At 38.1% G+C, this 22,000-nt stretch overlaps 1 protein-coding gene across 2 annotated transcripts in view; it reads left to right on the top strand.

The window, feature by feature from the left end:
* The first annotated feature begins 569 nt into the window (after nucleotides 1-569).
* LOC129359949 (uncharacterized) overlaps nucleotides 570-22,000 on the top strand; it is a 35,743-nt gene continuing 14,312 nt past the window's right edge. For both annotated transcript variants that reach the window (XM_055029932.1, XM_055029933.1), the window contains exons 1-16: nucleotides 570-1,176; nucleotides 1,739-1,825; nucleotides 3,588-3,716; nucleotides 6,559-6,705; nucleotides 6,907-7,098; nucleotides 9,051-9,137; nucleotides 9,313-9,431; nucleotides 9,517-9,631; nucleotides 10,928-11,005; nucleotides 11,084-11,199; nucleotides 12,637-12,799; nucleotides 17,168-17,298; nucleotides 17,397-17,493; nucleotides 18,918-19,067; nucleotides 19,214-19,363; nucleotides 20,869-21,125. In XM_055029932.1, coding sequence (XP_054885907.1) covers nucleotides 652-1,176; nucleotides 1,739-1,825; nucleotides 3,588-3,716; nucleotides 6,559-6,705; nucleotides 6,907-7,098; nucleotides 9,051-9,137; nucleotides 9,313-9,431; nucleotides 9,517-9,631; nucleotides 10,928-11,005; nucleotides 11,084-11,199; nucleotides 12,637-12,799; nucleotides 17,168-17,298; nucleotides 17,397-17,493; nucleotides 18,918-19,067; nucleotides 19,214-19,363; nucleotides 20,869-21,125 — 2,543 coding nt within the window. In that variant the 5' untranslated portion in view covers nucleotides 570-651. The remainder of the gene's footprint in view (nucleotides 1,177-1,738; nucleotides 1,826-3,587; nucleotides 3,717-6,558; nucleotides 6,706-6,906; nucleotides 7,099-9,050; nucleotides 9,138-9,312; nucleotides 9,432-9,516; nucleotides 9,632-10,927; nucleotides 11,006-11,083; nucleotides 11,200-12,636; nucleotides 12,800-17,167; nucleotides 17,299-17,396; nucleotides 17,494-18,917; nucleotides 19,068-19,213; nucleotides 19,364-20,868; nucleotides 21,126-22,000) is intronic.

Raw genomic sequence — 22,000 nt, forward strand, 5'->3', positions numbered from 1 at the left:
ATTCGGTTGAGGACATTACCTCATGGAGGATAAACAGAGACTCAAGAGGTCTAACAGAGGTAACAGCCCTTGACTCCATCGCTCTCTGCTTATCGGAGCAGCTTTTCTGCTCGGGTTCAGAGGGAAGTTTTGACAGCCAGGCTTTACAGCTCCCTGATCTGTCACTCCTGACAGAGAGAAAATAAGAGAGAGAGTGAGTGAGAGAGAGAGGAGAGGCAGAGTGACAAAGTGGTGACTTCATCCCTTCTCCTAACAAGCCCTTTTCTCTCCCCCTCCTTTTCTGAGCTTCCCTTTTTGCTTTTTTTTCCTCCCAATACTTCAGCGCAGCACGCTCAGGCAGCATGCCAGTGTTCATCTTGTTGCGCTCCCTGGTTATCAGGCTCCTCAGCAGCAGACTGGCAGGCTCTCTGGCTCAGTTCCTCAGGAGAAGCCTCTCGACAGGCGCTGCCCACCTTGGCACGGCATTGAGGCACATCTGGGACCGCGTTCGATCCCAGGAGTCAAAGGAAGCAGTCCTGGGCTGTGTCCTGTGTATTCTCAACATGCACAAGAAGGTGGAGAACTGAACTCACTCTCTCTTCACTTTCTGAGCAAGAGACTGGACAGCTGTTTAGGGGACATAAGTGAGTTTTATATAATTTTTTAACCAGGATGTCTGAGAGTATTGTAAGGAAGGTGCAGCCCTTCACCATTGGAACCAGGCTCTCTGTTCCTTCGGTAACTAAATGCCAGGAGTTTCCACAGAGTTATCTGCCCAGTGAGGCTCTGGATAATTGCGTTTTACAGCGCAACCTGAACTCGCTCTACCTCAGTAGATCCCAGGTCTGTGCACATGGCTCCCGTCTTGTTTTACCGACCGTCGACCAGGCAGCTCCCGTCAAAATCCAGCCGGAGCACATGGCGGCGGAGGACCACCTCAACCAGAACATCGCCTCTCCCTCTGCCGTCTCCAGATCCATCAAGAAGATCACCATCTCTGGTAGCAAAGATGAATCAGACTCCAAGACAGCGCTGGGACAAGTCACATGCTCCACGTCTGGAAACAACAACAACAATAACAACATCAGCAGCAGCAGCAGCAGCAGCAGCAGCAGCAGCAGCAGCAGCACTCCAGATCAACATCTGCCAAGAATTGTGGAAGTTAGCTGCGAAAATAAACCCAACTCTCAATTTAAGGTACAAAAGGCATTATCACTTGTTTTTATTGATATTTTATATATTCAAAAATAATATTTTTAGCTGAAAAAATACATTTAAATTGATTTAAGTTCAATTAAGGAATTAATTGAATTTAGAGTGAAAGCAGAAATAAAAATCAGAATATGTATTTTGTAAAAGCATCATAGATATTTACCTAAAATTAACAAAAATGTTGTGGGCTAAAATTAATCTTAATTAAATAATTTTTGGCTAAATTAACATAATAATAATAATAATAATAATAATAATAATAATAATAATAATAATAATAATAACTATAATAAGAAGAATGTTGATTATAATAATAGTGATAATTATTAAATTAATAGCAACAATAATAAAAATACTATTATTATTACTAATATTAATTTCTAAGAAAAGTAACAAACTGACGAACTAACAATATAAGACTACAGACAGTTTTATAGTACGTAGATATATTTATACTTGTCTAAAACACTTATGCAACATAAGCGTAACAGTTTGTGTTTTATAGTCTACTGAAACATTTTACTGTTTATTTAAATCTGGCTTTTAGGTTTTACTCAGCAAAGAGGGAAGTGATGAATTTCTGCCTGCGCAGGAACAAACTTGGGAAAAACTAAATGGAGAGAAATCAGTCAAGGTAAGATCCTAACTCAATGGCTATTTTTAAGCGAACACATGTTAGAGAAGCATTAATTTCTGTTAACTGAGTGAAAAGTTGTAACAACAAATACATTCTAGGCTCTCAAGTGATTATTTGTACCAAAGGAAAGTCACATTTTTAAGATATTTTTTTAAGTAAAATGAATAAATAAAATATGACAAAGACCCACCGACCAATACAAAGACATAAAAAAAAATGGCCAAGGACTGTTTGTGCTTTTGCTAACCTGGAACATGTTAATAAATTAAAAGTCAAAAATATAAACATTTAATCTGTGATCAAGTTGCAGTTTAATAACCATTAACATCTAGAAATGAAATGTTTGGAAACAGAGACTTTGGCCCATCAAAGTGGCGTTAAAGTGCATGATAGGTATGAAGAGCTCAGCAGATCTGGAAGAGGCAGGGCTTACTGGAAAACATGAAGTCAGGGAAGATGTTAACAAAAGAAAAACCTCACTGAGGTGTTAAAATAACATGCCTCCTCAGCTCTGGCTTCATTTCTCTCAACAAAACTGGCATGATTTTCCTCTACCCATATGTTGTAAATAACAGAGAAATTGCTTGTAGCAAAAATATTTTTGGCATAGTCACCTTCAAAGGTGAATACTTTACATGAAACTGACCCGGATCTGTTGGTTCCTGCTTCCTTCTCGTGCCCAGATGTTTCCTGAGGGGAGAGGAGGAACGCCTCTCCGTTACTGTAACTGTGCCAGCCGCGCTCATTTCACTTTGGATGGTGCTGACAGTAGGGCTTTGTTAGGTGGAACCTGGGAACAACCCAACACAGGTTGTGATATCTTCAGGACCAAATGGATCCTAAACAGAGTTTGATCTGAGTGCAGAGGCCATTCTTAGCGTTGGTTAGCTTAGTTTACTGTGAACTGTGGATGACTTAGACTGTGCTACTGGGGACACCCAAATCTCATTAACTGGACTGCAAATATGTAATAATAATAATAATTTAAAAAAAAAGCTTGGTTGGCATGCCATTTCCATCTGTGCACTCTTAAAACTCTTGGAAAAAAATTCCTGGGCAGGGATCATGTTTGGGAGCAAATGTCCAAATAAGGTAGCCAGAGTAACAAAGTTCGGAAAACTTTTATGTGTTACAAATTGTACAGTCATCAACTCTTTTAAGACCATAAATTTCTTTTAAAAAGGAAACTTATTGACTGGTTTAAAATTCCTTTAAATTTGTTTTTTTTTAATGGGAAAAAGTGAAAAGCTGCTGCTTCTTGGTAAAGTTTGACAATAAAACAGCAACACAAGCTCAGAGGTGGCTATTGGCTCTGATTTGTTCGATCAATTTGCACCTCTATTCAGTAATTTTTTTGCTTTCATTTCCTAGCTGTAAACAAACCCTTTCGTATTAATAAACTTAAACCATGTCCTTACTTCCCTTTGTATTTATGCATTTTTATCAATTAACATCAATGTATGGTGCACCATGTCCTATGAAGAAAGTCAGAAATAAAACATCCAAAACTGTAAGGAAATATGGAAGAAGAAAAATAAAATTAGCCTTTTCTGAACGGTTGAATTGTCTCTCAGAGTTCACTCTAGGTTTCCCCCTGCTGGCCTGGGGGGTATAATGCATGCGTGCTTTTTTTCAGAAGGTATAATTATAGCAAATTTAAATTTACTGGCGTAATTAGACACATTTATTATCACCAGAGTAACCGCGGTATTTACTTGCCTTGGTTTTACCTTCTTCTGCCCGTTTTGTGGTCACACAGATTTCAGCACCTGAGCAGCAGAAAATAGAGCCTCAGAGGAGAGAAAGTCAGGATGACTTAGCAGCTGCTAAATCCCACAGTGACTGCTTCACTCAGCGAAACTCTCTCTTCAACAAAGAAGCACTGCAGGTAACACAAGCAAAGCAAACACTCAACATGAATGTTGATTCTGTACTGTAAAGCGGTGTAAGTGGCGACTCTACATGAATGAAACCCTGTTTGGTAGCTTATCGGGACTTTGAATCTCCTTTGATGGAAACAAAACGCAGTAAATTCATCTCAAAACACGAAGTAATGCCGCTGAGATGAAATCAGAAGGGAAGCTGCCTTCTGCGTGACCCTAGTGGGAACAAAATATGTACTGGTTCTTATTTTGTCTCAAGAACTGTGTGAGCTGTGTTCAACAGGGGGAGTGGGGAAGGGGAGCCGCCACAACCAATTATTTAGGGATGAGATCATCGTTTGGCTCCGTCGCTTCACGCCTATGGCTGAGAGAAACTCAGCCAAGCAGCGCAACTGGTTGTGTTATCTCATCGCAGCGCCCACAGACGTTTTGATGTACTGTATTTCGATCATTGATGTTTGTGACTGCTGTTGTTTCTGAAAATGTTTCAGTGCTCCACTGCTCTGACAGTGGAAGTGTGATTTCCATTCTGAGACGTTTAAAGGCCCCTGAAGGTTCACGCTGCGAGGGGAAAGCAGTTCGCCCAATGGAGAAACGTATCTTTTTTTTCTGCAGCTGCTCTGCAAAACATCTCGCCTTTCACCATTGCTGTTTCGTGATAGAGAAAGTGGAGAAAAAAAAAACTTAATCTCCCACTTTATTTCAAGCCAAGTTGAAAAACGTGTGTGGTGATAGACGTTTTTAAGGGGTGAAGATTTCACTTGTTGAAGGGGCTTTTTCTGTCCACTGCAACAACCTGGCCAAACAACGATCTCCAGGTTTCAACGGTTTGTTTTCTAAAACCACCCCTTGACAATGAGTTATTAAAGCATGGATATATAGAGATTATCTCGCACGGTGGAGCTCGGATCTGGGAATGACGTCACACCTGAGTTGAGGACTCCATGGATTTGGTGTTGGTGACTGCTCCCTGCTGTTAACATTGCAGTCTATGCATACCAAAATGTGCACCTGTTCAGAGGTTGAAGCTATACGTCACAAAGTGTGTTTTTGATTCAATGTAATACAACCCAACATAAAGAAAGATGAAACCACATAATCTTGCTAATTGTATGCTTTATAAGAGTGGCAGCTTTGACCAAGGAATGTGTCGCACAACAATTAGCAAATCAGCTTCAACTCGTTCATGTCGGGTGTGATGTAATCGTCAGACATGAGCTCAATCTGCAGTAAAAAAGAAATGATGATCCACATGAACCAGAACACTGAAACTGTTTTTATGGACTATTCCCCATCTGTCTTGCTTTGTCCTGACTCTATTTTCACCAAGTTTAAAATTTAAGCTGAAGACTTGAGAGAAAGTGTAAATTATGTCTAAGCAAACAATAGTTACATGGGTTTTGAGAGAGAGTTTGATGAATAACATCTGCAAATACTTCAGACTTCCTCTAAAAAATGCACATCATTCCCCTATGTTGATAGTTCAAACACCAAATGCACTTTTACACATGGCGAGGTATTTCAGCTGCAAGCTGCTTTTATATTTTTGATTTACTATCCATGATTAATTTTTCCGCAAATAACTTCCACAAGAAAATTTGCAGTTTGGTGAATCCAGTAATACTATACCTTGAATAGACTTGGGTTCGTTCTTTTTCTTTTGAACTGTTGTCATTACTTTTTTAGCCATGCAGTGGTGCGATATTATATTGTATTGTCATATATTTTGATTGGCAGAAACCAGGAAACATTTCACAAACGGAGAACTAAACATGTGGAGTAGTGTAACCATTTTCCAAAGTTTTCATTCTGATTAAAGGCTTTTCAGAAGGATTTATTTCAGTGGTGATTATTTAAAGCTGACATTTTTGTTTCCATTCTTGTGACTAGAACGAACCCTAATTGCACATTTTGATAAACAGACCATTGTTGTGGTGAGTAGACAGGAAGAAACAAGCGAATCATAGACTTCCTGCATGAGGTCATTATAATGCCATGGGAGCCGTTGTGAGCAGATATGGGCAAGCCTGTTGTGTGAAGCTGCTTTCCCTCTGTTTAACCCAACAATATTTCTGCAGCCTGAGGGTGGGAGCGCTTCGGAAAGTTAATGACCCCATTCTCTGGGGAAGAGTAACATCATTCTTTAAACACAACCCAAAAGTGGCTCCATCGTGTGTTCACCCTGGATGTATTTTATAGATTTAGAAGTCGGGTTAAAGTTCTCTCCTTTTTTTACCCTAAACCTCTCCAGAAAATGTTTGGATGTGACGTTATTATGACTTTGTTGTGGCTTTAACCTTTATTTGACACTGTGCAGTATATGAGGTTCTTCTGATTTTATCGCTGTTATGGCTCATGTGGGATCATTCTGACAGGAGCAAGAATCTAACCTGATTTATTGCACTTATTTTGTGTGTGTTTCAGACTTACATAGCTCATTGACTCCCATGCCATGTTCTCTTTAAGAAAACAAACATGCTCCTTCAGATATTTCACATTTTGGCCACCTTGTTTGGCGGCCTTCTTACTTCATGCAAAGTGCTGATGGAAAAGGCAGCTTTTCAAGACAAAGCCTTATGCAACCGAGTCCGAGCTACAGCCAAGACAAACCTCCGCTCCACATAGCATGACATTGGAGAACATGAGGCTGTTTTTCATGTTCCCAAACCGTCATTACACTTTAGGGTAGAGTAAAAAAGACACCACAGTCACTTAAAAATGGGATATAGTGATAAAAAGAAGTGCTTCTCAAGAGTGAAGTGAAATTGAATCCCAGTGTGATGATAAATGAGCGACTACACGAGCTGTAATGAACATCTGAAACAGTTTGTCTTTTTTGTTATGCAGGCAGAAGCATGGATGAAAAGCAAACTCCAAGACCTGAAAGACGGATGTAATGTTCATTATCGCCCCCTACATGACTGGGAGGAAGCCTCACAGACGCTTCACAGAGACCTGAAAGACTTTGAGAACACCCTGATTCAGCTCAACCAGGTCACAAACCTGCTGCGCTCTCATGATTTAAATATCAAATATGTAGATTTATGTGGAGGTGATCTGATGGTAAAGTAACCAACAAACCATTAAAGGTGTACAAGAAGAACAACTGGTAGTGTTAACTGTGCTGCTTGCTTACTTTCCAATATTTGTCCAGCTGCCTCCAGCTCAAATAAACCGACTCTTATATCTCTAAAGCTGGGTGAACAGCTGATCTGCAAGCTGAACCCAACGTCCGACCTGGTGAAGAAGCAGCTCAGTCAGCTCAGGGAACAGTGGCAAACCCTGAAGCAGATGGCCGCAAATCAGACGCACGCTCTAGGTGGAGCCAGGAGTCTGCAGGACTTCAACAGGAAGGTGGACAAACTGGAAGCTTGGATTAAAGAGAAGGTAAGCAGCCATGTTATCTAAAATTAAAGTATTAATTGATTTATTGCATTTGTTTACCTACAAATTCACCCATTTCTTATCTTCTGAAATTGCAAGTTATCCAAAATAGAGTAAGAAAGCAGAGTTAATGAAGCAATTATAACAAAAGTGCTTTGTTATATTTATAGAGAAAATAGTCTCAAAATACCTGTGCGTGTGTAATGCTGGATTTGTAATCCGTGTAAATTTTGAATTGTTAAATCTGTGAAACATGATTAGTGAACCGTAAAAAGAGAATTTGTTTGTCACAAGCACAACGACAAACATTCAAAGGATGAAAACACTAGACTCCGAGCAAAAATCACATAACCCAGCTTTCCACCAGCATCTAACACACCACTTACGCATGAGTCTGAGGCGGTTTGTAAGCGTGAAACGAGTCCCAAAAATCCTTGTGCACTTGTAACCGGATCTGTGCGTAAATGCAGTTTAACATTTGTACTTATTTAACATTTGTAGGCGTAGGAAAAGCTTTGAATTCATAATGATCAGATTTGTGAGGTTGAAGTTAAACATTTTTGTGTAGAAATTTAACATTTGTAGAAATTATAATTATTTGTGTGTACTTTCATTTTGTATTTGTAATTTCTTCATATTTGTGTATGCATTTGACCACATATGTACAAGTACCCAAAATTACAAATTTTGTTTTTACGGCTTACAAAACATGTTCCACAGATACAACTCTCCAAAGTTGCACACAAAGATGCTTACACGGATTAGAAATCCAGTATTGCACACGCACATGTATTTTGAGACTTTTTTCACTCCATAGTTACACAACCTGATCAACAGTTGTCAAGATAATTAGTACTCAAGTGGCTCTTGCTTATACAGGAAATACACTCAGTATCCTGCAAACATTTTCTTCTTTCTTTTTCTTTTTTTGAACATGCATACTCACCATTTAAAACATCTGCCTGTCATTACAAAAAACAAGCCATGGAGTAAATTCTAGGTCAGTGTTTATCACTCTTTTCCTGTCTGCATCAAACATGAGGGAGAGAGGAATGGATGATGAATCTGTGGGATTGTAGATAAGGAGATAAATTGTGAAATCTAAAAAACATTCACCCCCCACTTCATCATTCAGGATTAAAGTTTTTCACCTTCATTTTTAATGCAATATCCAGCTTAGTAGGGATGCATTTGATGCCTTTATTGATGCATTTCAACTGTTTGTTTTGAAGAAAAAGTAATAACTCAACCTCAGTTATTTTGAGCCCATACCTTTTTTTAAGACATCAACAACATTTTGCCAAATTTTCAAGTTGAAAGTACAGATGAACCACAAACAAAATCAATTTTGGGGATGGGGGTTTAAAACAAGTCCCATCTTTGCCTTCTCAACAATAAACATTTAAGTAAAACTAAAACATCTGATTATGAAACTGTTTCTCATATTTACTCAATGAAAAGAAGATTCTGTTATCCATTGTCTTGGGCAAGAAGGTATCTGTGTTTCTTTCTTTGAAAACACTTGTTATATTTAGTCCAATTTAATGGATGTGCTCCAGTCTGTTTCTGGGTAAAGAGCTGATATATTTATGGTCCTCTGAAGTTTAAAAAGAAATAACTAAGAAGATTTTAATGCATCCATAAAAATACCACCTTAAAATATTTTGTCCGTTTGCATCTACTGTTGTTTCAAATTTGAACAAAATCCCTCCAGTGGCCTCTAATGAACTCCATGCTGCACTCTGGAGCCCCTTCCCTGAAGTTAATGTAACATCCATGCCTGTGGGATGACCGAATGCGAAGCTCTGACCAGAACTCTGTTTTATATCTTCCTTGTTGCATAAGTAATGTGTTTTTTTTGTGTTTTTTTTTTTGCCACTGTGCGTCTGAAAATAAATGGTTGTTGGGTTTCTTGCAAAAACCACTTCTATAAACAGTGACTTTCTGTGTAACAGAAGGAAGAGGAACAGTCTCTGGTGAGTGTCCTGGGAGAAAATGTTGACAAAATGCAGCTCACCAGGAGAATTCTTGATCTCAAACAGGTCAGCCTTGTAAAAAAGGATTTAAAACAATGCATAACTTACACTGACAAAAGCTTTGTGCCAGTTTAACAATGCATGCAGCTTTATTTATCAGTGTCCCCTGTCTGATTCTAAACAGACCTTCAGGACATTCAGGAGGGGAAACCAAAGTATATGTATGCTCTATTTACAACAGGATGAGCAGCTCCACAGAAACCTGCATGAAGAGATCAACAACTTGGCCCTGAAGCTGGAGAAACTGGGGAAGGCAGATGGCAAAAACATCACCATCAGGAAGAAACACATCAATAAAATGTATGCTCTGTGCTTTACGTGAAACGTAAATGCTTCATGTTTTATCTTCAAGCTGAAACCACAAGGCGTAATGTTCTTTATGCAGGTGGCTGAAGGTCCAGTCCTACCTGAAAAACTACCACGAGAACCTTCAGGTTGCGCTGGAGATGTCGTCTTTTTACCAGCAGGCTGATAATACTCTGGATGCTATAAATAATATGGTAAAGTGACAGAAAACCCAATACTAAATCTTAATGTTCTGAGAGCTTCTTATTAACTGCACTCTCTGTTTTAGCAGATGTTACAAAAATTTGTATTAAGGCAGAATCAAAACAGAGGCAGATACATGTGTTTGTTTCATGGATTTTTACTTGATCGAGAAGTTCATTGAACTTCTAACTAACAAAGGAAATTATCTTTCTTATATGCACATCTGCACCCTTTGCACAGATGTAATGGGGACATTTTACATTAGAGGACTAATGTCTCAGCAAGATCTAGAAAAACTCACCCAGTTTTTCTAGATCTTGAAAAACAGGTCACATTGATTAGGCAGTAATCAATGTGACCTGTTGTCACATTGATTACTGCTACAGTATCGTCAGAGGTCTGCCTAAAAAAATTAATCAAACAGCTGCAGCTGGTCCAGAACGCTGCTGCTGGCGTTCTGACTAAAACCCGGAAGATAGAGCACCTAACACCAGTTCTAAAGTCCCTACAGCGGCTCCCTGTAGCTCATAGAATTGACTTTAAAATACTGTTGTTAGTTTATAAATCACTGAATGGCTTAGCACCACAATACATTAAAGATCTGCTGTTCTCAACCTTCCAGACCCCTCAGATCTTCTGGTTCTGTTTTGCTATGCATCCCCAGAACCAGACATAGAGAAGCAGCACTCAGTTTCTATGCACCACAAATCTGGAACAAGCTTCCAGAAAACTGCAAAACAGCTGAAACACTGAGTTTCTTTGTATCTATACTAAAAACCCAGCAGTTTAAAGTTTCTGTTGAAACATAATCATGAATCATTAATCAATGATCCAATGTGTAATGATGGTCAAATGTAATGTTGTTGACTGTGTGTTTTATGACTTTGTATTTTTGTGTTTTTATGACGTAAAGCAGTTTGAAATGCCTTATTGCTGAAAGGCGCTACACAAATAAAATTTGATTAATTGATTTTTGCAACCCAGCAAAACCACCTGGAAACTTTGAGTCTCCATTTCCAACTAGAAATGAACTTATGAATTTAGTTCTTCTACATGCTATAAATTCTGCAATGTGTACATTTCACTTCATGTTATTCTGAAATCATACAAATTTCTGGGAACATGAGGTCAATAAACAAGAATATGAGACAAAGCAGAATTAACGCCATCAATAAATGCAACAAGTTTGAAAGCTAAATACAAGATAAATAAAATAAAAAAAAAATCATAATTCAATGAGTAAATATACTGATTGAATATGAGTATATTCATACTCATATTCAATAACTAACATATTTTCCCAACAGCGGAGAAGCATGCCTGCATCCAAAGACCTGGACTCCTTTGGCGACAGAGAAATCCGCGACATTGCCGGTCAAATCATGGTAAGAACAATGTTTTTCCCATCCTGCATGCTGCTCCAGAAGCCGTCTCCGCCTAACCTGCAGCCCTGTCTTCGGTAGATGCTGGATGTGAGCATGTCTCAGCTGCCCAAATTGCACCCTGGACTGGCTGCCGGGATCACAAAGAAGCAGGCCGAGGTGAAAGACTGCTGGGCGCTCCTCCAGAGGGATCTAAGGTACGTCACCGGTGAGGATGAAGTGTGTTCCACACTTTGGAGTGAAAAGCTGCAAACTTCTGTAATGATTTGGAAGATGGATCTATGTGAAAGACACATTACATCAACTCTGCTACACTGATTTGCTTTGTTCTCACCATAAAAACAGTGACATCATCTTAGTCAGTCAATTTGCTGAATCTGAGATGAAAAAAAAAACATTAACAAGAATATTTTGTAACTTTATGGAGTCATTATTTGTTTGTTTAATAGCGCACAGTTTTATGTCCAGACTGTTACATCACTGGGAGTTTTACCCTATCAAAAAAAAATCTCCAAGAAGTAATAAGGACTCTTTGTTTTGTTTTTTAGGCGATGACAGCTGGATTTTGTAACAGTTGTGCTGCATGTACAATAAGCTAATATTCTTTAGAAGAAGCAGTTTGTCTTAGGGTTAAATAAATGAGTCCGTTCTTTATAGCAGAAGAAAACATTGCAAGAAGTGTTATTTTATTCTGGACCAAAAAACATTACATTAACAATATGGACACACTGATTGATTGGAATTGCTTATGGAGGGAAAGGACATGCAAGTGAAGGTAAGGAAAAGAAAGAAGCAATATGAAAAGAAATAAAAGAAAACTAAACAGGAGAAAAACAGAAGCAACTAGCTGAGCCTTCATTACAAATGCGCAGAAAACTTTGACGTCATTCCGCTAATATAAACAAAATCTGTAATTTCTCAATTGCAATGTTTCCATTAAACAAGAAACGCAATTCACATCCCACATGAATAAATTTGTTCATGCAATAAAGCCTTTAAAAACATGACCCTCCAACTAATTCCTGTCGTCTTCTTCTTTGTGGTTTGTGCCAGTGGCAACATAAAATTGTTGATCATGTGACTCGTGTGATGTGAAAAAATGTTTTGCAAAATAAACCAGTGTTGATACTTCCAAAAAAATCCACCTTGTGCCAAAACCTTTTACTGTCGAAACTGTTGTATTTCCATTAAGCAAATTTATTTTCAAAATGTCAAATTGCTCAATTATATGGCCAATGGAAACGGCTACTGACAAGAAAGGGAACCAATCCAAGGAATGTGAACAAAAGGAAATAAAATGTGACAAATGTGAAGAAAGGGAGCAAATGAGTGTAAAAGAAACAAAGTAAAGGAAAGGAAAATAACAAGTTACTTTTTGTGGAAAAAAAAACTGACGTGTCCAGATTCCTGACATCCTGCCGTCCAAACATTTCTCAGACGCAGCCTCCCATGAGAGTAGCCTATCTATAGCTCCCAACTCTACATCATTTCAGCTGTTCTATCAGCTCTAGCGTTAACTATTTAAATGGAATAAAACAAACAGTGGTAGAAAACCTCAGAGCCTTAATAGAGTTCAGCGCTGGTCTCTGAGGTCCAGCTGTCAGCACCAAAGTAACCTCCTGCTCCGCCTGCAGGAGCGACAGGACGACAAACTCCCTCTCCGGATCCACTTTCACCAGGGAAGATGCTGACCTTCTGACTCCAGGGCGAGAAGCCCAATGCATCATGGGATCTGAGACACATGGGATCATGGGAAAAGAGGTGAAGGAGGAGCAGAACCGTCTGAAAGGCAGCAGAGTGAGTAGTGGCAGGAGATAAGATCTGTGGCTGCAGTAAATGACTCACTTTGTCATTTTGTTTGGAAAATGCCGGATTTACAGCTTAGGCCAGATTTTTCCAAAATAAAGTCCGACAAATGAGCCAGGCTGCGACTTCTGGTTTTGGCAACAAACACGCTGCTGGTTTTCCATCCCTTCCAGCAGCTTAATTGCACTTAAAAGCACCATGTGATGCTCCAGTTTAAGTCATGCGTTCGTCATATATAATCAGAACAGATTCCTCTTCTGGCTCTGAAACTCCCACACATTGGAGAGCACCATATAATTTTACTCAGTTTCTGCTAGCCTTATCCTTAATCTGACAAATAAAATCCAAGTCTAGGGTTGCTTCTAGTGCTGCTACACTGTGAAAGTCATAGGAAGAGCTTTTAGGATGTTGTTTATCCTGGCACAGGATTTCTTTAAGTTTCCACTGAAAATATCAAGTACTGATTGTTTAAACAGAGTGCCAGGGTAAATAGGTCTTTCTATTGAGCTCCAAATGCTATTTAAAGTCGACTATATATCCATTATGTCATAAATACAGTCATTTATTAAAATCATATGAATAAAATGTCTGGGATTCACTGTTGGGTTTCTTTTTGAGCATGAGGTTTCTTGTAGCTTTATTGAACACGTGCGTACTCTTACAGTAACCCAAGAACTGCTCATAAACCTATGAGGAAATACTGTTGGCTTCTTTTGAAAAAATAAGTATTGGAAAACGATGTGGTATGTCAAAAACCAGTAATTATGTGTATTTTTAGTCTTTTACATTCACATTTTGAGCTACTTAGAAGAAAAAGAAAGAGACCATTTGGACAAAGTCAGCCAGAAACACACTTCTAAAGTTTGGCAGATGTTTGTTTCATTTTGTCATGAGAGAAAACATCCAGTAGAAGGTGCAAGGATTGTCGATTTCAGTTTGGACGTGTACTGGTCCTACTGATCCAGCTCCAGTCTTTCCTTGACTGGGAGGTGGGATCTGCTGGGATGCATTGTCTGTTTCCCTATTTATGGAAGAGATTGAAAAAAAAAGACATTCTTAATAAAGCCCTATGTTGACAAAATCCAAGGTCATCACTATAAACATATATAAGTGAAGAAATTTTTGAATTGTATGATTTCATTTTATTTACTTATCATCCATGACATGTTTCTACATAGCAGGATTCCAATATGCAGACAGGAAAAATATTAAATGTGTGTTGGGGTTATGTCAGTATTGTACAGATCTGGATAAGTATGGAAAATATTTGTTAACAGACTTTATTCCCCATCATATTTTTAAAGAAAATTGGATACATCTACCCATAATTCCATTTGTCTCTCTGCCTTTTGTTCTCCATTAGCATTTTTTGTGTCATTTATCATTTATTGAGATAAATTACTTATGAAATTTTGATTTGTCGCTGTCATGATAAATTCCAAAAAATATTTAAAAATCCTTAAAATTGTCTATATTGTTAAGATTATTTTCTCTATGTTTCTATATCTTCTTATCAACAAATACCAGTACATTTTAAAGTATGATTAAATCTACTTACATTGTGCATTTAAGTGATACAAACCAGAGGTCTTTATGTGACTGGTGTCTTAAAGAAGCATATTACAAATGGGTATGTTTTGTGTTTGTGAGGCTATAATTGCTGTACCATTCAGTCACAGTTGTACAGTTACATAAAAAATAAGAAATAAATATTTCCTCTCATCACTTTTATCTATATTATGATAGCATCATAAAAAATCAAAATGCAATTTATCACTCATCCCTACTTTCTATGTATTCTGTGTGAAGTTAGAATTTATTGTTAGCCCAGTATCAGTGTGTGCAGTGATCTGTATCTCAGAGGAACTCCTTGGAATGTGATATTTCTTGGGTATGCTCATAATCCAAGTGTGAGGAATTCACACTTCAAGTGCCAACAAAAGATCCAGCCAGCTGGATGGAGCTGCAGATGCCCACACCTCACACAGATGGTGGTTTTAAGGATGCCAAAGGTCACAGAGACACAGAGGAGAGAGGAAAATGTGGATTTATCATGACTGAAATTGTCATCGCATGACCAAATATCTATGATGTTTCTTCACGTAGATTGGTCTTTCTTGAAAGATGAATGGTAAACTGCCCCAGTCTTATCGTCTCTGTACCTATGAGAACATACTTCACTCAGTAGTCCATACATCAGTGTCTTTGTGTTAGCGGTAGTTAGGGCCTCTTGTTTCTGGAGGTAAACATGGCTATCGTCTGTTTCTCCGACTAATTGCGGCCAGATGCTGCGGCTGCAGACCAGATGGGTTAATGATAGTACTTGGCTGACATCACCTTGGAGCGCAGGACGGTTAGACACTCCGAGATAGAAAGGATCAACAGAAAACAGATAAGAAACATTACAGAGAGAGAAAATGCTGAGCTATAATGAGACATGATTAGGTTTACTGTTACATATCAGTATTACTACTACAATGATACAAATCACCTCGCAGATAATCCCTTGTTTTTGAGCAGAAGCCATTGCGAACAAGGAAAGAGAGAAGCAACCATGTTGCTTTGAGAAACAAATAGTTAATATCAAATAAATGTAATAATTAACATCATTAAATGTAAATTAATTCATTTAATTAAAAGAAATAGCCTGATGACATCTTGCAGTGAGATGATTCAGGCAGATGATATCTTTAAATATACTGTGTTATGTAAAATGACTACTTTTAAAATACTTTATTTCTATCCATCAGTAATCAATATTAGCCATAGAAAATAGTTATTTAAATATGATAGCCAATGTTAAACGAGGACATAATTGCTTAAAATAAAGACAATAAGAGGCAGTTTCATGGATTGGTTCTTATTGCCGTCAATCATAGAAATAAAGTTCTGGGTTCAAAATGAGGAATTAACTCTAAAGTAATAAACCACATCCAACCACAACAGCTTGTTTCAACAGAACTGACTAAAAGTGAAAAGGAGCATATCTGTTTAAGTCACAATTGCTCCCAGAACACGTACAATTTTTAGATTCTTAGTTTTAGGTTTTCTTCTGCTCCAACAATAAGTCATGGAGGTCTCATTAAAAATCCCAGTGCAGGTCTCTGGTCAACCTAAACACAGAGATGGCTGTAAAAGTGGTTCAGAGGCTGGTGATGTCTTCCTGCATGAAGATGCTTTAACCACGGCATTAACCTTGTTAAAAACTCGGCTGCACAGCTGTAACAGTGAACTGTTATGGAAATCACTTAATGCTGAATAAACACAGCTGCTTTAAGAATAATCATCTGTTTCATCTACAATGTCTCTTTTACATCACCACAGCAGTACAGCACATGTCTGCTAATTTCGTTTTATTCATAATATAATTTCATGCCAAAATGGCAAAGAGGGGAGCCCTGCAAAGGATAGAGAGGGAAGCTAATAAAGATCAATAGAGCAACAATTACGTCTTGATTTATTTTCCTGCTCAACCTTTAGCAACGTTATGAAATTTACTTTAGCAATAAGAAACACTTCTCTGAAAATGGAAGCGAATATAATATTCCTGCTTTGTGAGTTTGTTGAAGCCTTTAGTAATAATTTAGCAGCCATGAAAAAGTAATAACCCCCTACTTTTTAACATTTTAATCACACTTAATCTTCCAGGTCAAAGACATTTTACTGTCAGATAAAAACAACGCCAGTAAAACACAAAATGTTGTTTACATGTTGTGATCTCATTAATGAAAGGGGAATATCAATACAAACAACTAGTCAACAACTATATGGATTTTGTTTTTGTTTATTTTACCTGGAAATAAGTTTTTGGATCTCAGTGGAGAAAATTTCATCCACTCTTTGTGTGTTAATTCTGCTAGATTGGAGGATTTTTTTGGGCATCAGGATCTAGAATTTTTGGAACCAGATTTTGACCATGTCACTTCAAAACTTTTTTAAACATTCAAAGATGAATTTCCCAAGTGTGTTTGCCCAAACATTCTCGCTCAGGAATTTGTTGTAGAGAGCAGAATTTATTGCTCCGGCAATTAAATGTTCTTCTGAAATATATTCAGTCTCATAATAGATATAACGGGACAAACACGTTCCAAAAAGTTTCACTTTTGTCTCATCAGTCCACAGAACATCATCTTAAAAGTCGAGGATCATCAGGATGTTTTAAATGCGTCGTGTTCCTTATGCAATAGGAAAAGCTTCATCATTGTTCTTTGATTCCTATGAAAGAGGATAATGACTCTCACTGTGGGCCCAAAACTGTAGCTGTAGAGATGTACATTATTTTTGTTTCATACATTTTTTGATCAGGTTTTGCTTTTTGACATTTTCTGGTAACAGGATGTTTGACTCTTTTGTCCGCAGAGTATTGCTGACGGCCACATCCAAACTCCAAGCAGCCAACAAGACGACCAACAATCAGTGAACCACAGCTCTTCACCAGAGGGAAATGACTCACTCAGTGTAAACGAAACCATCAGCAGTCATGAACTAAGGTGACTATTGTGCTTGACTTCTCTCTTGACGACTCAAGGAAATGTATGTATGTGAAGTTAACCATAAGTGGAGTCACATATATGTGTTTTCTTTGCAGCAGAAAGCCGAGAGAGGAGCCCTGGCTTCCTGCCGGCCATCGAGGCCACCCACAGCTTCACCTGCAGCTCCAGAAGTTCACTCTGTCTGCTGACAAGGTGATCAGATTTCTCTCACATGCAGCTAAAAATTCATTTCTGCATCTGCCTTCATACAAATTCCAACACTAAATAATTACTGCTTCTGCACATAAGAGCTGATTGGACAGTGTTTTGATTAGTTGTCATGAATGCATAAAATGAGATTGTTGATTTAGAAGGTGCTCTAATCTTAGATTCTTGCCTCAGCTAATATTTACTTTGCTCACTAGAAGTATGAAATATATCTACATTGATTGGTTGACAACCAATTACAGCAAAACATGATTATCGGACAGGTAGAATAAAATCTCACAAAAAAATTTACAACTAAGAAACACCAGAGAGAAATGTAAGCAGCAAAAAAAGCTAATTTTCACCATACAACAAATACATAATGTTAGAAAGATAATTAATTTACTTTGAAATCAAAATAATGCTGACATGATTAAAAGACAAATAACATTTAAGACATTAAGATGATCACAATAAAATAAGACAACTTTAAATAAAAAAAGTTGTAATAAATGAATGACTCCTCTTAAGAACCAACAGGTGGACTTTCTCTGAGTATCTGAAGCAAACCTGATAAATAGATTGGATTAAAGTCATTAATACTTTTAATAAACAATAAAAGCACCTTAAAATAAGTTCTAATACATGTTGCCATAATTTGGTATGTAAAAACCAAAACGTAGAGACAGTCATAAAAGTGTTCAGATTTCTTTATGATGAATAAAGTTGAATCACCGGGAAAGAGGATCATACAGGGATTCAGATCAGCAAAACAGGAAGAGAACTGTAAACACAAAGAAAACCGAGCTAGACACAGAGGAGCAACAAACCAAGCCGGGAAAGACATATATAACAAAACAACCCAAAATGCACAGAAAGAAGAAAACAAGAAGTGAAAAACTTCCTTATAGGAATAAATTTAAATTGTCAGATGACAATAATAAAAAATATAAGCAGCAATACTTTTCAAACATAAACAATCGAAGAAAACCAAACCCACATGTCTCATGATTGAAGTTTGCCAGTGCAGAGCTCCATGTTAGTCATTTCCAACACTAAACCCATCAGTAGGAAGCTTTATTTCTTTTGTTTGCAGTTCAGTCATCCAGTCATCTATATATTTGTCCTTGCTGATGTCTATTTCCAGCCGTCACTGGGCAAGAGGCAAAGTACACCATGGAAAGGTCGCTAGTCCATCACAGAGCCACACAACTCACATCTAAGGGCAAATTAGAGTCATGTTTTTGGAATATAGGAGGAAGCCAGAGTGGTATAAAAGTGAAAAAGGCAACAACAAAAAAATTATGGTAACTGTTTTCTGTTGTTTTGGTAGCCAAGTTACTGGTTGTGTGTATTCTGGGTTTTTTGTGTGTGTGTGTGTGTGTTTTTTTTATACCATCCAACCTCCTTTTCTTTACTTTCCTCTTCAGACCTTGTCCTGGCTGAAAGACAACGTTTCCGTGGCAACACAGGTGTGTTCGATAGCAAGCTCCGAGGGACTGGAGGCCGCCAGAAGGTGTCAACAGGCCCTCGAACAAGAAATCCTTAATAACAGAGCCAGGATAGAGGTGGTCAAAAGGGTAAACGGAGGCATTTTAACGCCTGAGCAGCTGCTGAATGAAAATGTGCAGAATATTTGTAGATCTGTAGTCGACATTCTGACATCTCGTGTGAGAAGGTTTCTGAGTTATCACCTGCACTCATGTGTTGAAAACGTCTTCCTCAGGAGGGTCACGGGCTGGTCCGTGCACAGCACCCAGGCAGCGCGAGGATTGAGGAGTTCCTCAGCCAGCTGGAAGTCCTGTGGGAAGAACTGAGGAGGAGGCACCAGAGGAATGCTGTGTTTCTGCAGGCCTCCGAGAAGCTGGGCTTCAGAGTGAGATTCATTTTTTCGTAATCCTTGAACAGATTGTTCTCTGAGGTCATGCTGTTCTAGGAAGATTTACCGTCAGGACAGATTATTCTGGATCGGTTCTACCACTGTTTGGTGCTGATTCAGAGCTGGCAAAGAAGTATGCGAACAATTAGGGATCCAAGTTATGATCCAACATTAATGAGTTAGTCTAAAGTTGATTCAACTAAATTAATTAATAAGTGAACATTTTCTTAATCTTCTTTTAAATTTTAAAATTATTTTGTTTCAACTGTTGGTTTCTCGCATTTATTAAACTGACACATATTTATGAAACAGAAACCTCTTAGGCTGCTGAATGAAAAAATAAAAGTTGAAAAGAATAATGCAAATCAACTGAAATAGCGCTATAAGTTTTATTGCTAACCCAAGGAGCTTGTCGGGTGTTTATATGTTAAAACAGAACCACATAAAGTGCATTTTGCATCCCAAAACATTTTCTGTTTTGGATTGTTTTTTTTCCCGTTTTATGATGGCTGCCATCTTTATCCCTGTATCAACTGATTCTGTTTAAGTATGATTAGAAGCGCCCTCTGCTGGATGGCGGCTGCCAACGTACAACATTAAAACAAAGTCTAAGCAGACATCATTAATAAATCAATTGGAACTAATTTTATTTTAATAAACATTTAGCAACAATTAGTTGGAATTCAATTAATTGTTCTCATTCCTATTTACAACCGTTTATAAAGTACATAAAAAAATTATACTTAAAGCTTGAACTTTTTTCAGATTTTGTGAGGTTACAACCACAAACTTGCATGTTTTCATTGGGATTCAGCACAAGTGTATACGGTAAATTGAAACATAGGTTTCAGACTTCCTTAGTAAATAAATCTGAAAAGTAAGTTTGCTTTATTTCAGATGTCCTAAGCTTTTTCCAATAAAAAATAGACAAAAAAAAAAAACTTGGTAAGATTTTGGGTTTTTGCAGCTGGTTGTTTATTCACTAATGTTCTCTAAACCTCTGAGGCTTCCACACGACAGCTGCTTGGATACGGTTAAATTATACACGAATGGACTCTTTTTACTCAGTAATTTGTGATTTTATTTAAGGGCAGGAAATTAAAGGGGACTAGAACAAACACATGGCACACTTTTCACATTTTCATTTGTGTACAATTTTTTACACCATGATATTTTCTGTATCTCTTCACAATTATGCAGCACTTTGTGATGTCATAAAATCCCAATAACGCACACTGAGGTTTGTGGCTGAAACATAATAAAATGGAACATAGAGAGATATAAATGCTTTAATTTGATTATGGGTTAAATCTAATTTAACTTCAAATAAGAAACCTGCTATTATAAAACATATAATTACTGATGCTATTCCTTTCGTCTTTCAACTCTGACTTATTTTTATTTCATTGTGCATTAAATCTCTTAAATGTTTAAGAAAGAAAGCCTCTCCAGCTTGACAAATGCTTTTCTGCACACATATCCTCTGCTTCTCTCTGGCTAAGGTTGTGAAAGTGCTCCAAGCCCTCGGCAGCCTGGAGGCCTGGCTGGAGTCTGTGGAGCTTTCCATGAAGACGTCCGCCATCACCGGCGACCCTGAAACCATGAGCCGGGCCGAGAGGGAGAGCTGCCTGCTGGAGAAAGAGGTGGCAGCTCGCAGCGTGGAGCTCAGCGCTCTGAGGCAGGAGGTGGACCGTCTTCACGGCCACAGTCACCCCCACACACGGGGATTGGCAGCGCGCATGGAGGAGTTGGAAAGAAAGTAAGTTTTACAGGGGTCGAGGTTAGCTGCCTTGCATTTGTCATCATGGAAGATCCATGTTATGGATTTGAACCCATCAGGAATGAATGATGTGAGCAGTTTCTGCCAGTCACAGAAAATACAGTATGTCAGTGTTTCCAAGACATCACAGGTTTGTGTTTGCCATGTTTGTAATTCAACATGGAAGGATTTATTCACAAAACTCCCAGTTTAAACATAAGACAAATAATGCTGCCCTGTAGACCAAAAAAGAAGATATAACTTCCCACACATCTCATAACCTGAAACTTTATCCACACTGGCAAAAAATAAAAAACTCTCCATGCTCTCATTAACTGGGTAGTAGCATGTCAGAAGATCTGCTCCATAACTTCAGCTTGTTCTTCTGAGTCAACCTCTTAGTTTGTGACAAGTTAACTTCTCTTTGGCATTAGTATGAAGGACAGCCTGCCATTGAGGCTCACAGTATAATCTAACGATGTTGACAGGGCTTCTGGAAGTACCTGAGTATATAAACAGAAGGTCAGACTCTGGAAAAGGTGCACCAGCCTGAGCAAGGAAAATGAAAGCATGGAAATGTCTCAGTTTAGGTGTTTCCAGGGTGGTAGTGTTGGATCAGGCAGAGATTAACGCTTGTTGAGACCAAGAGATCCAGGATTATCCTGATCCGCAGCTCTCAAAAGCCATAAAACAATTTTTTTTTTACTGTTACTATTCTTTTGTTAAAAGGGATAATCTTGCTCTAAAATATTGAGAAAGTTTCTAAAATCATTGCAAAGTAAAAGCAACTGAACCATTTTTATAATTTATGCATATTTTTTTTTATTGAGCAAGCTATCCAGTAACTTTTATTTTAGAATGTGATACAGACGGTA

This window comes from Poeciliopsis prolifica, unplaced genomic scaffold, assembly GCF_027474105.1.
Source record: "Poeciliopsis prolifica strain line A6 unplaced genomic scaffold, Auburn_PproV2 SCAFFOLD005, whole genome shotgun sequence".
In the NCBI taxonomy this organism is placed as follows: domain Eukaryota; kingdom Metazoa; phylum Chordata; class Actinopteri; order Cyprinodontiformes; family Poeciliidae; genus Poeciliopsis; species Poeciliopsis prolifica.